Raw genomic sequence first — 13,668 nt, forward strand, 5'->3', positions numbered from 1 at the left:
AAGGACACAGTATATGTATGCATTCCTCCCACCCTTTCCCCCCAAATAATGTCACAAAGTACGTGTCTTTAAAAAAAATTTGCTTCCTATTAAATTTTCTAGTTTTTCCAGGTAATGAAGGCATCTTTATTCTCTTTTGGGGAAAATCATGAGAAAATAGCTTATCTTTTAAAAAAAAAAAAAGATACTTGTGTTTCATCGTAATCACTTTGTCTGAACTGTTTCTTAGAGGGAAAAACCTCAGAGCTACAGAAAAAGAAATGGAAGTTATAGTGATTCAATGAGGTATGAAAAAGAGAATGAGAACACCCATTAATGAGTAGCTGGCAGTCATAATCATTAGTCACATATTTCTTACCTGAAGAGATGCCAGTTTGTGTCTTGAATTCACAAGGATTATCCTAGCTATAAGCAGCAAAATAGGATGAGAAGTCAAGGTATAGACTGATTCACCATCTAGAACCAGCGTCTTCAGAATAGCTGCATGCAGCATTTTTGGCTGAAAGAAGAATGAAAAAAATGACACGTTTCAGGAAACGTAACCAAGTTTATAACAAATCATGTAATATAGAATTAGGAAAAATTACTATTCACGCATTTAAGGAAAAAGTCTGCTCAACACATTTAAAAAAAAAATTAAAAAATCACTGTCTCTTGGAGTCTCAACCTTTTACCAAGTCATGGTGAATTCTGCCTTGTTTCTTGCTGTCCAGATACACCCTATCAACATGATCTGAAAGACTCTGATATCCTCCCACCTGAAATGCATATGTCCAGTCAACACCATCCCCAAACACGTTCCAGTAATATAATCCTTCCCATGATCTAAGGAGGAAAAGTTCCATTAAATACATGTGATTCAATTTGTAATCACAGAAATAAAATAATTTGTTAATTAAATTAGTCCTACAGCACTCAAATACAGTAGATATTCCTCCAGTGATGCCAATATGTGTAATTTTCCTCTTTCCCCAGAGGGAGCTTCCTGTTGGAGCAGCATCAGGGCAGCAATATTAGAGTCATTCTTCCCTTTGTCCAATAAATAAAAACCTCTCTCTGCTTTGGATGCTTTCCTGTATGACGTTCCCTACAGTAATTCTTATACTTAATGGGCTTGAGGTAGCTCTCCAGGGAATCTGTCTCTCAGTGGTGACTGTCATCTGACAGTCACCTATTCGTCTCTCCCTTTTAATGCAATGAAAGCATTCAAGCAGTTTATCTTCAGACTCAGGGAGATGTCAGTTTATCAGTTTATTCCTGGTTCTCATATGGCAAGTTTCCTTTGCAAACTAAAAAAAGTACGGCTTTTGTTTTCCGTTGGTATGAAAGGGGCAAGGAAATGGAATGGAAGGGAAAGAGAAGAAGAAAAGATTAAGTGACAGCTTGCATTGAACTCACTTGCCTGAGAAAGATTCTTATTCAGTCAATACAACCAGGATAGAAGTTATTTGAATCACATTTCAGCTTTTTAAACTAAACTAGTAGTGTAATTCCCAAGTTACTTGAAACTCTTTTCAATACCTTTACCAACAGGTTACAGTAAAGATAAATGTTGTTAAGCCACATTATTCCCCTAGTTCACTTTTTAATGACCAGGTAATCTTAAGGCTTTTTTTTCCTGATTTGCTTAGGTTTGTTAATTATTTATCTTGCATTGACACTGAAAATACTTTTACTTTGTAGACAATGACTCGGAACTTTAAATTATTTACTCAAAGTGGAATTCTTGCATGACATCACTGCAGTCATTTCAATCCCACCACGGAAAACAAAGTTTACACTAGTCTGACAAACTACTTGAAAATAAAGGAAAGAAACTACCAAGTGGAAGTATAGCAGATCCCTCCCACCTCTAGTGACTCAGAAAGGAACAGCCTTACCAACATCTCTACTCCAATTCTGAGAGGGAAAGTCACCACTCAGTACTTGTAAATCCACACATACACATATAATAGGAGAGTTAATATAATTTTCAGTTTAACTTAAACTTTTTTCCACCTGCTCCTTTTTAATTCTTTCTATAATCAAAGTAGACAGTGCTTAATATGCTCAGTGAGAAAGCAAAGAAGCTGTAAGCTTTGTTATAGAACCATTTTCTAAAACAGCCTTGCTATGCTATAGTAATCTACACTTGTTTAAGCACTGTAGCAACCAATTAATCTCAAATTCACATTTCAAATCCTTTCACTGGAGAGCTCAGTCCAGCTAATGTAACATTACAAGGAAGGTAATGAGGGAGGGAGAAGGGAGAGATGATGACATGTCACAGCCTTGACAATAAGCCAACATGTCTCAGAGCCGAAGAACTGCTATCTTCTATTTTAACAAATCCATGCTCTTTTCCATGAAGCAAATCCCACACAGGAAAGCAGGTATCCTTTTCTTTTAGCTGAGAAAGCCTAAACCAACATTCATTCTTCTAATTTCTGCTCTAAGACTGCATTATCAGTGCAGAATTCTAACAACAGAATTTACTGCCCTAAGGTAGTCTTTAAGATGAGAGAACAGCTACATATAAAAGAGGTAGACATTTAAGCTTTTACAGCTTCAAGGGCTGAAAAGTTAGGAATCAAGTGCGCAGAAATCATTGGCCAAGAGTAAAAAGAAATTTTGAGCTTGTCTTCTTGTGTTTAAACACTTAAATATTCAAAGCGTTGAACCTAGCTCATATAGCTCAAAAACTTCACATCTCAAAATGGCCACAACCCAAGACTTACTAACACAATGTTCCTGACCTAGTAAACCTGGGTTAGAGTGTTGAGTCTTTCCATTCTTCACCAGACTTGCCATCAAAACATGTAATTATTTTATTCAGGAATAATTTTCTTAAAGCATAGAAACATATACTAGACAATTACTTTATGAACATATGCTGAGAAATCTGTGAGGTAATCATCCAGCTTCTGTTGGACCTGCAGGTGGTTCTGTTCAACCACCTCTTGACTAAATACAGACAAATGAAGCTCAATTCACTCTAAATACATATTTTTTAATCTCTGAAACACAGCTGGTTATCTATTCAACTTCCAAACAGTAATTTAACAGCTACTGTTAAGTAACTATTACTAAAGCCCTAAATCAACTGCAAGCTGGACAGTACTCTTGGCTGTTTCACAGTATTTCAAAAGTATTTCCCAGCACAACTGTTACCACCTGAGTAACGATGATGATAATGGACATGAGCCAACAGTGTGCCCTGGCAGCCAAGAGGGCCAACCATGTCCTGGGGTGCATCAAGCACTGTATTGCCTGCTGGTCGAGGGAGGTGATTGTCCTGCTCTACTCTGCACTGGTGCGGCCTCATCTCGAGTACTGCGTGCAGTTTTGGGCGCCACAGTACAAAAAGGATACAAAGCTACTAGAGAGTATCCAGAGGAGAGCCACGAAGATGGTGAAGGGTTCAGAGGGGAAGCCGTACGAGGAGCGGCTGAAGTCACTTGGTCTGTTCAGCCTGGAGAAGAGGAGACTGAGGGGAGACCTCGTCACAGTCTACAGCTTCCCCACAAGGGAAGGAGGCACCGATCTCTTCACCCTGGTGACCAATGATAGAACCCGAGGGAACGGCAGGAAGATACGCCAGGGGAGGTTTAGGTTGGACATTAAGAAAAGGTTCTTCACCCAGAAGGTGGTGGAGCACTGGAACAAGCTCCCCCAAGAGGTAGTCACGGTGCCAAGCCTGACAACATTCAAGAAGCAATTGGACAATGCCCTCAGACATACGGTATGATTTTTGGGGTTGTCCTATGCAGGGACAGGAGTTGGACTCGATGATCCTTGTGGGTCCCTTCCAACTCACAATATTCTATGATTTATGACAATCAGAAAAAAACTTCTGCCATTCACATTCAATAGCTCTGAGAACAGAATGTACGAGAATTTTATTTTAGATGCTTCATGTTCTTTTCTTGTTAACGATAACGATTAGAGGCAAAGGGAGCATTTGGTATGTTTTTACTTTTGTATAAGGGACTGCTCTGAACCGGCCTTCCCAATGTTTCATGAGCTCTTTCTCAGTCTTGGGGATCTTTCCCCTAAATCTTAAAAAGGTAAGTGCAGACATACACAGAGGTAGAAAAAGCCTGACTAAATGCTTGGGAAGAATTAATTAAAAAAACGGAGAGGAGGGGGGAGAAACAAACAAACTATCAAATAAGGAACCTGTATGTGGCTACTAAGCCTTATATACTGGGCTTCTCAGATTTTAAACAGTACAAAGACCACTGCACAACAATTTGTCATTTGGCAAAGCTAAGATGATATATCTTCCAGAATAATGGAGGATGTACTGAGGTTACCAGCCAAAGATTTGGTCCTTTGGAACAGAATTCACTCTTTACTCTAGACTTTAGGGGATGGAAAATTTGGTTTTGTTTGTAACTGCTTCTCTCTTCAACTTTCTGCAAAGGAGATAAGATTACAGCGGAGGCTGTCTCCAGCTTCATGATCCAAGCCAGCAACAGGTAACCCATGCAGAGCCAAGTTGCAGACTGAAGATAATAAAGGTGAGCTAGCACAAGCAAGTTTTCCCTGAGTGTGCTACATACAGAAGTACTTAGTTATGAATGCTCTTGTTCATATTTCCTATGAGGGTAACTTTGCTCCATTTTTAAGGGAGTATTTTTGAAGCAGCTGCATCAAGAACCTCCCTTCTTTTCTATATTCGTAGCAAGAGAATGTAGGGCAAGACTATAGGCTACTTTAGCAGATTATCTCTACCTACAAGACTGCTGCCTCCACATTTAGCCTTATCATCCCTCCTTATATTTCCCACAAGAGGGAGAAATTTGCAAAACCTTCAAAGCCTATATCTTGCTCGTCACTGGTATTCAAATAGCACACCAGTCAGCCTAAAATTCAACTCTTCTTTCTGGCTAGTTTATGCTAATGGAAGCCAAGCATCTGGGTCTGGGAAAAAAGAGGAATTCCCAGTAGATTGAAGTAACAAGTCTAAGGAATCATATCAGATTTGAAATAGTAGTACTACATAGTACAATGGTGTTTTTCATATGAATTAGGAACACGGCTATCGGTATCAATAGAAGTGTGGCAATATTTCAGTCTCTTCCAGCAAAAGGATCAAATAATGCAGAAAAGAAGCAGTAATACAAGTATAAGGAAAAAGAATTATTCAAATGCGTTCCAAAACTCATTATTTGGAATCAGCCTGGAAGTTACAAAAAGGCCAGCAGGAGCTGTTGATATATGTATTTGGAGGATTCCTACCAGTTATTTACATGTATTATCAATTAACACATTGGGATCTTCTTCCAGATGGAGCTTCTCACTGATACCAAATATATCCTACTTGCGAGTATGAATTCAGAAAACAAACAATTAAACCAGCTTGTCCTCACAACATTTTTACAGACATTGGTGGTCTTGATTAGTCCTACTACACAGGTTTTTCGTCCAGTTCATCTACTTAAAATACTGAACTCAATAGTATGAGCTAATACTCAGAAACTCTGAAACTCAAGGCAGGATAAACATGCTCCAACTTCAACAGTTCTGTACCTTTTATTCCCTTACATGCAGACAGACAGTGACAGTTCTTTAAGACACAAGGAGCCTATTACTATATCCCACTTATTTTAAGTACTTAGCTAATTAAGAAGTTTTTAGTCTAATCCCAGCAAGTTCAAAGCCGGAACTGCCAATCCATTTTAACTGAAATCCAGTACTTCTTAAATCTTCCTTTAACACAATTCATTTATTAAAAACTCAAGGTAGTATCAGTCAGACTATTTAACTGGTATGGTAAAGCCTCCAAGTTATTTTAGAAAACCAAAAGACACCTAATAACTAAGATGGCTAGCTGGTTTTCTGTTAGAAATTACTGATCTACTTTTATGTGTGGACTCAAAAGAGAAAAGCACAAGCCAGTTCTGCAGGACATAAAAACAAATCCTAACAGAGTTCATGAATGTAACCATAATTTACAGAGAAGGCTGGAATCAATTTGGGGGCTGGGAAATAATGTACACATACTCATGAATATTGTTCATGGAAGATATCCAAGAGGCCCCTACCAGCAACTCATCTAAAAGAGGCTATTTTATTTCTTCTTCACTGAAATTAATTATAGTCTCATGCAGTCTTAATGCACTCATAAGAAATTAATGACACATTCAGAAGTTACCTGGGAGCAGAAATGAAACTATGGCACTGACCCAGAGGTGAAACTTTCAAAGGATAGAAACGGCAGCAGTTACATAGCCTGAAAGCATAAAGTTAACACTGATCCAATAAAGTGTTTTGAAAATAAGAATAACAGTTTTGAAAATATTCCTGAAATAAATGAGACATTGTAAGGCTGAAAGTTAGTGATATTACTTAGAGCAGGCTAAAAGAAACATGAAGACACAATTTTTTAACTTTGACATGGGAAAAGATCATTTTAGTCTGAAAACCTGAAAAATGGAAGGTCTATTTAAAACAGGATTGTATCAGTCTTGATGACAGAATATGGAAGACTACAACAGATGAAGAAAATTAGAGCTATATTTTTAACCCACTCTTTCTATCTGTGTATGCAAGAGAGGAAAGCTGGATTAATGGAAGGACAAAAATGTCAGTTTATCGAGATGTTCATTTTTACAGAGTGTTTATATACTAAGAATCCTTGGAAAGAAAAGTAAGTACATAAAGATAATTCAAAACATACAAAAGCTTTTGAATTAATATGCTTAATAAAGAAGAGGACTGGATATTATATTTTAGCACATAAATGTTTAGTGCTCTTGGAAAAAAAAACCACTAACATTTCAAAAGAAGATAACATAGATAGCAGTAATATAAATAAAGGTAACCTACTTCTGCCTGAGTGCATAAATAGCTAAACCTTGCAGCAATATCAAAGTCTGATGCAGTAGTCATTAGAAATCAAGTATGCTCAAGTCTGTTTTCCTTTATAATCTCTGGCCAGTTTAGTTTCTGGAATACCACCTCTGCGTAAGCAAACATCTTTCAATGCATTACATTCACAGCCATAGCAGAATCATAACAGAAACTAAACGGGAGACCTGTATTCCCTTATTCAACAGGCAATTAGTATCTCATCTTCTGCTAAGACAGACAATAAATGGGCCAGTTAATAGAAGTTATGAACATTGTGTTTTACAGGTCTGTGAACTCTGTCAATGACAGCAATTACATGACTATCATCTTGGGCTGCAGCCTCTGTGTTAGACTGCAGCCTGCACATATGCACTAACATGGAATATTAGAGTTCTTCAGTAAACAGAACCCATAGATTATTACAGTATTTTAATACTGTAATCTTAAAGATTATAAACAACTTATAAGGAGAATGGAAGAAATGAGTTTGTATTTCTTAGGTTTTTGATGATATATAATGGCAAATTGAACTTTTCCCCTCAGAAATAGCACACTTAAAACTTTCGGCTAACTCATTTCACACCCTAGAAGGTTTAGTACACTTGCTTTCCACCATTACTTATTTAGTCATCAGAAGATGAGATTTGAATTTGTAGTATCAAAAATCAAGCAAAAAATAAGCCTATAAACACACCATGTCAGCTTTAAAAGATAAACCAAACAGATAAACATCTATTTAATAAAGTGGACAGACACTGTATCTGAATTCGTTATTTAGAAATATAACCGTGCAAACAAACCTTGGGCAGGACTTTATCAAAAAACATGTCACAATAATGCAACACAGATCCAACGGTTTTATGTGAAAATTTTCATATTCTCAAACTTCCCCTTGTTCCACAGTTCACAGCATTTACATTGCTCATGGCCCATACCTTATTCACACTGAAATTCTAAATCCAAACACATGTGTAGATTTAGCATTAGCAGAGATCAGTGATATGTTCTTCCCTGACACGCTGCAGTAATCAGTATTTTACCATAGCTTTAATTCCAACAGAAAAATTAATGCTCAAGAAGCTGTGCTGAACCACAGGTGCAGGAGAGTCATGAGATGTAGTGTGGTACTCCATCTGAGCTGATGTTGAGAAACAATATATGCATCTCACTAAAAAGAAGTTATGGTGTTGATTATTTATTTACATAAAAAGATGCCAAAGTAAATAAAACTGACAGTCCTCAGTTTCATCTCCGACGTTCCCGTCTTCTTCCAAAATCTCTATTTAAGTTAGCATTTTTGTACTAATGCTACTACAGTTCATTTGGCATCATCCATAAGCCTAACAGGATACTGAGCATCCAAATCTGCTGTTATCTTAGTATGTGCCAGATATTCTGCTATTTGCAAGATATGCAGCTTCTATCTTACCCTAAGGAGGGAAAATTTCTAAGCCATTTATATTTTTTCTTGATCCAGCTAAGAACACATCCCAAAATAAATAAATAAAAAAATTATTGACTGCAAATGCCCTTCGAGTAAATGCTCCCATATAACAAAACATATCTTCCCCATCCAAAACCAACATCTCCAGCAGGAAATCTCTTAAGTAGAAAAACATAGTAATGACTTTTAGGACACTGCTTATAAAACTGATATAGCTGAAGATGCTTGCAATAGCAGCCAGTAGGATCAATGATCAAGGCAATTGATTCTAGTACTGTGCCCCACAGATGTGCTTTCGCTGACACATCTATGTGTTATGGTTATCTGTGAAAAGCAGTGACAATAAAAGGACAGCTTATTTAAATCCAAGGATACCTCACAGAATTTCTGTAACAATGCAGGTGGCAAAAAGTCCTGAAGTTTTAACTGAACAGGAGGCCCAGTCCAATTGCTTTGAACGAAGAGCTGCAAACTGCCCACACCGAGTAGAAACATCAGCCTCTGCCTGTAATATAGATAAGAAAAGCAATTAGCAATATATTATATTTTTAATTAAGGCCACAAGATCTGATTAATTCTTGTACTAATTCAAAACCCTCAGCTTTAAAAAAAAAAATAAAAAAAATCACTCTCTTGTTAGGAAAATACAATGAATGTAGTGTCCAAGAATGGGGAACTAAAAGGTTCGGAAATATGTTTGTTTATAATGGTTGCAATTAATGACAAACATTTTGGAAGCAGAGTTAGTTCATATGTTTCAAAATTTAAGGCTGTATTTAACTATCAGAGATTAGAAGGAGATTAGCATAGGACGCAAATTATCCCATATTAGCCTATTGCATGGTGGCTGTATTTTCTTGTGATACATCTAATCCTCAGCATTTTCAGAGAAAAGATATTGCATTAGCACATGTTCCAAAACAGCATGTTTATTTTTGTTTTGACATAGCTGTTTATTTTCACTCCCTCTGATAATAAAACAATGAAATGAACATTAAAAAAGCTCAAAACTATCTCCTCCAAGTTGGTTCAGATATTTTGGCAGCAAACATTATCTCATTCAATCATGCTTTTTAATTGAAATCATAGTATTTTATTTAAAGATTGAATTATGAGACTTTGTTTCATTCCTGAAACTAAGCATGGTAAAGTTTTCCTTATTTACAAGACCAGGCTCATCTAACATCATTCTAATACTATTTCTTTATGCACCTACAGTAACAAATAATCTATGTGATCTGCAGGAGGCAGGGCACAATCCCTCAGAATTTAATGGTCAATTTAACAGGTGTAGACTTCTAGGAGATTTACACAAACTTCCAGTTTGTTTCATGATTCCTGAATGACTTAGAACCTTATTGTGTTATAATCAGTCATGTGCCAACAAGGGCCCTGTCACATATATAACATGCCTCCTGCCTACAAAAAGTTAGCATTTTAATTGTGCTGGTTTGATATAAAAATTGGTATGTTAAGGAGTATGGCTGAACTGGAAAAACCTAGTCTTTTTTTGCTGTAAAACAGGGACTTAAAGATGAAAGAGACCTGCGAATGGAAACAAAAGAATAAAGTGTTATACAACCCCTAAAAAAGAAAAGTCAAATAGAAAAGCCACACACAAACAAGCAGCTGGTGGGCAAGAATATGACAAAAGATGTAGAACAATGAGAAAGTAGGGGTCGGGAACGCTTGATTGAAAAAAAAAAATTCACAGAGCCTTCAGGAGAGTTAGAGAACAAGGACTGGTATAAAGAGTTCTTGTCAAACAGGACAAGATAACATTTATTAGTTGTCATTATTCAGCCACTAACTATCTACCAGCAAATATTACGGGAACACATACCCAAGATTACCATTAAACTTCCAAATAACTCAAGAACACAAAGCACTAACAATTACTGTACACTAAATTATTACCATTACACACAAAACAACCACATAGACATAACTTTTCTAATTATTCTCCCATGATAAATTATGCTTCAAAGCTTCTGAAAGGAAAGATAACACACGGAATAATCAACCATCTCTGCACTGTGATTTGACAGATGCACTTCAGTCTTTCAAAGACTCATTTTCATTATTCTATCATTTACACTATTATTTCTACTAATAATTTTTTATTTATTTATTTTAACATTACTGACATCTATCTATCCGGCAGGCAAACCTGCTCGAAGTCTTGACACAGTTATATCCATGCAGAAGGCCTCTGAAACAACTGATAACCAATTCCATTACTTTGTCTGGGATACTGTCTTTCCACTGGCTAATTTGTCATCACCAATTGATTCTTTTCCCCATTTTCAGATCCATGACCAACTTCCAGTCTCCTTATCACTCATTCTGTACCAGAAAGCCAATTCAAAGCTCTGCTCCCTGCAAACGCTAGCCTCCCTTGCCTATCCCTTATTTTTTTTCCCCAAGAAAAAATTTCATTCTGTCTCTCTGACTGCCCTTCACACTTACAACGCAGACCTGCAAATGCTCACCTCCCAAAGGCTGCCTGAAAACTGCTGTTCTGTGCTGCCTGAAAAGCAACAGCTGCAAGTGTCCCACTTACTATGGTGACCTACATAGTTTAATTTATTTCTTATCTTTCCTTAGACATATGTCTGTATCCATCCATCTCATTCTTCCTTTCTCTATGTGAATGGGGGTTTTGCTGCCTGCCTTTTTTTTTTAAACACTGTTTACACCAAGTGAGTAGGATTGTGATCCATGATGTAAAATCAGATGCTTATATATACTATTCATAATGCTATACCTAATCTTGCTCAGATTCAAAATAAAGAATAATAAAGCAATTGTATTTGAAAGAAAATAATGAATTTGCATATAATGCTAGAATTTACAAACAAAATATAAGAGTGAGAAAATACTCAATAGCCAAGCTGTGCTTAAGGTACCATTAGGTTACAGGTTTCGGAAGTGTTTTTCTTTTTAGTGAAGCCAGAAATTACAGAAGAGAAGTCAAAGCAAAATTAGACACTGAATAGGTTTGGGGTTTTTTTTCAATTCATACGCATCAAAGCAAGCTGCAGGAACAGCAAGAATTTCTTCATTTTTGTTTTTCAATATATGTAGCACACCAGTTAACCAATCATCAGATGCCCCAAGAGAAATACCAGAAATACCATTCAGTGTTCAAGTTGGGAAATCATAACAAGCTTTATTGTATGGATTTGTTTCGGAAAGTTTGGTATTCATTTATGTGTTGAATAAAGTAAAAGTAGTAAACACACGGTCAATAAAAAACAAGTGTTAGCGCTCATTTCCTTGTTTCTTTAGGTTTTGGAATCAAACATAACAACAGACCTTCACGCTCTTCTGAAATAAGCTCTCTGAAAATATTCTTCTTGTTGCGCCCTGCACACTATTTCCTTCTAGCCTTTAGAATCAAACTGTATGTCAGACAACGAATGCACGTCCCTTATGTGGAGCTCAGGAAAAAATAAAAAGGCATTCCCCCTCTACATGGTTAACACATACTATTGCTTCATCCTCTACAGTGTGCTGATTTAAAAATACAGCTATGAAGCTATGTTTTCTGTAGAAGAGAACAGTTAACGATTGAAGTGAGTAGCAATAGCAGGAAAAAAAGTAAAAAAAAAAAAAAAAAAAACAACCTTCTATTCAATAAGTTTATTGTAAGGAATGCTTTGAGACTTCATTTTTATGCCATAAAGGCTAAAAATGCCATAGTGAAAAAACTTCTGGGGCAGGGGAAGGAGGGAAGCAGTTAAAACGGTAGAATGAGTTGCAGCAAATTTTAAAATACTGTGAAATATTTTCCTTACAGAACCACAGATTTGAAAGTGGAAGAAGTTACAGGCTATGTCCAAAGAAATTATAATCTAGATCCAAATTTTGAGCTGTTTTGCCCTCAAGATGCTAAGTTCTAGCTTCAGAAAAAGAACTCCTTAAGAGTTCTTTTAACACTATTATAAAACCGTACTTTGTACTGTGTTTATATTGTGCTAAAAGAATAAGATTAACATTATCCAACTTTCTTTTTCCGATTGAATTCAACTCCCATTGAGTTTTTTAATCTCCAGAATTACAACTTTTCTGTTCAGAAAAGAAAGCATGTTTGAACTAAGCCAGTCTACCAAAAGTCACAAGAAAACCAGTGTCTTGCTGAATTTTCTGAGATAGAACTTAGAGGTTTGCTGCACTTTCTTTGAATTGCTCAGCAGAAAAAGAAAATTACATTTTCACCATAAAAAAAAAATTGACAAAAACATTTGCATCATAGGCAACGGAAGGTCAGAGTGCAAAAGTCACATTAATTCCTTCCACAAGGCAGTCACAGGGCATAAGGCCTGCAGGTAGGAAAAATAACCATGTAACACATTTTAACCTAGAAAGTCATTGGAGACAAACAAACATGGTACAGATTTAAGTGCTATAAGCAATGCCTATCTAAAATAGGAAATGTTGTGTCTTTCAGTAGAAGTTTTTCTATCAAGAGAAAGTCACAACTTACTTCCTTCAGCACTAATATCATTCAAAGCTTCTTACATTATTACCAATGGAGCTTGAAAAATTCATTTGACTGCTACAAACAAAAAATGTTTCTGGCAGACACTGATACATTTTGAAGACTACACGCTTTTGTTTTGAATAAAACTCCAGGCTCTAATTCTGGGCAGGTAACACTCTGTCCACTTCTGAAAGGCTAAATATTGCAGATCTGCCTCCTTATCTTCTGGGAACGGGGTTTCTAATGCTGCCTACAGTTGCAGAGGGAACAAGAAAAACCTCAAAGACCAAACAGCTGGACTTATGAGCCCCTGAGGAACAAATTGCTTTGCTGTCTGCAGTAGAACAGCAGTAGCAGAGTCCTGTAAATGACATACAGGCCAATAAAAGCTCACAGTGGGAGCAGGAGAAGAGGACACATCACCATGACAGGATATGTATAAAGTATTACTGAGTGCATGATATAGATTATGTTTATCTTTAAGAAGCTGAATGGTTCATAAAGGAAGCTACACATATTTCAAGCAGCAACACATATTTCAAGCATTGATTAAGATCAGGATTGGGTCTGTTTTAAGCCCTGACCGATCTTCCTTTCCTTGCCACATTACTCAGAATAAACTACTGCAAGATGACAGAATCTAGCAATATTGAAAAATTTCTCTAGACTATGTTACCATCTAAACTGCAGCTAATATTTAACAGCAACAGCACAACAAATTAAGAAAGGGAAAAAAACCCCAAACACCACCTAGAGACAAAAAATGAACAGGAACAACCTCTGAACATTCCCAATTCAGAAAACAGGAGCACATTGTATTGTATACCACGCTAGAAGATAAACTTTTCCCACACTATAATCACTAACAAATCTCAGCTCAATATTTTAGAGGTGTCAACTA

General features: G+C 36.6%; 1 protein-coding gene across 2 annotated transcripts in view; it reads right to left on the reverse strand.

The window, feature by feature from the left end:
* Nucleotides 1-13,668, reverse strand: part of TTC27 (tetratricopeptide repeat domain 27) — a 130,709-nt gene that overhangs the window by 112,772 nt on the left and 4,269 nt on the right. For both annotated transcript variants that reach the window (XM_087777218.1, XM_087777219.1), the window contains 2 exons: nt 8,657-8,786; nt 359-499 (listed from right to left, as the gene is read on the reverse strand). In XM_087777218.1, coding sequence (XP_087633344.1) covers nt 359-499; nt 8,657-8,786 — 271 coding nt within the window. The remainder of the gene's footprint in view (nt 1-358; nt 500-8,656; nt 8,787-13,668) is intronic.

This window comes from Nipponia nippon, unplaced genomic scaffold (assembly GCF_047370975.1).
Source record: "Nipponia nippon isolate SJK-2023a ecotype South Korea unplaced genomic scaffold, ASM4737097v1 scaffold_4, whole genome shotgun sequence".
NCBI lineage: Eukaryota > Metazoa > Chordata > Aves > Pelecaniformes > Threskiornithidae > Nipponia > Nipponia nippon.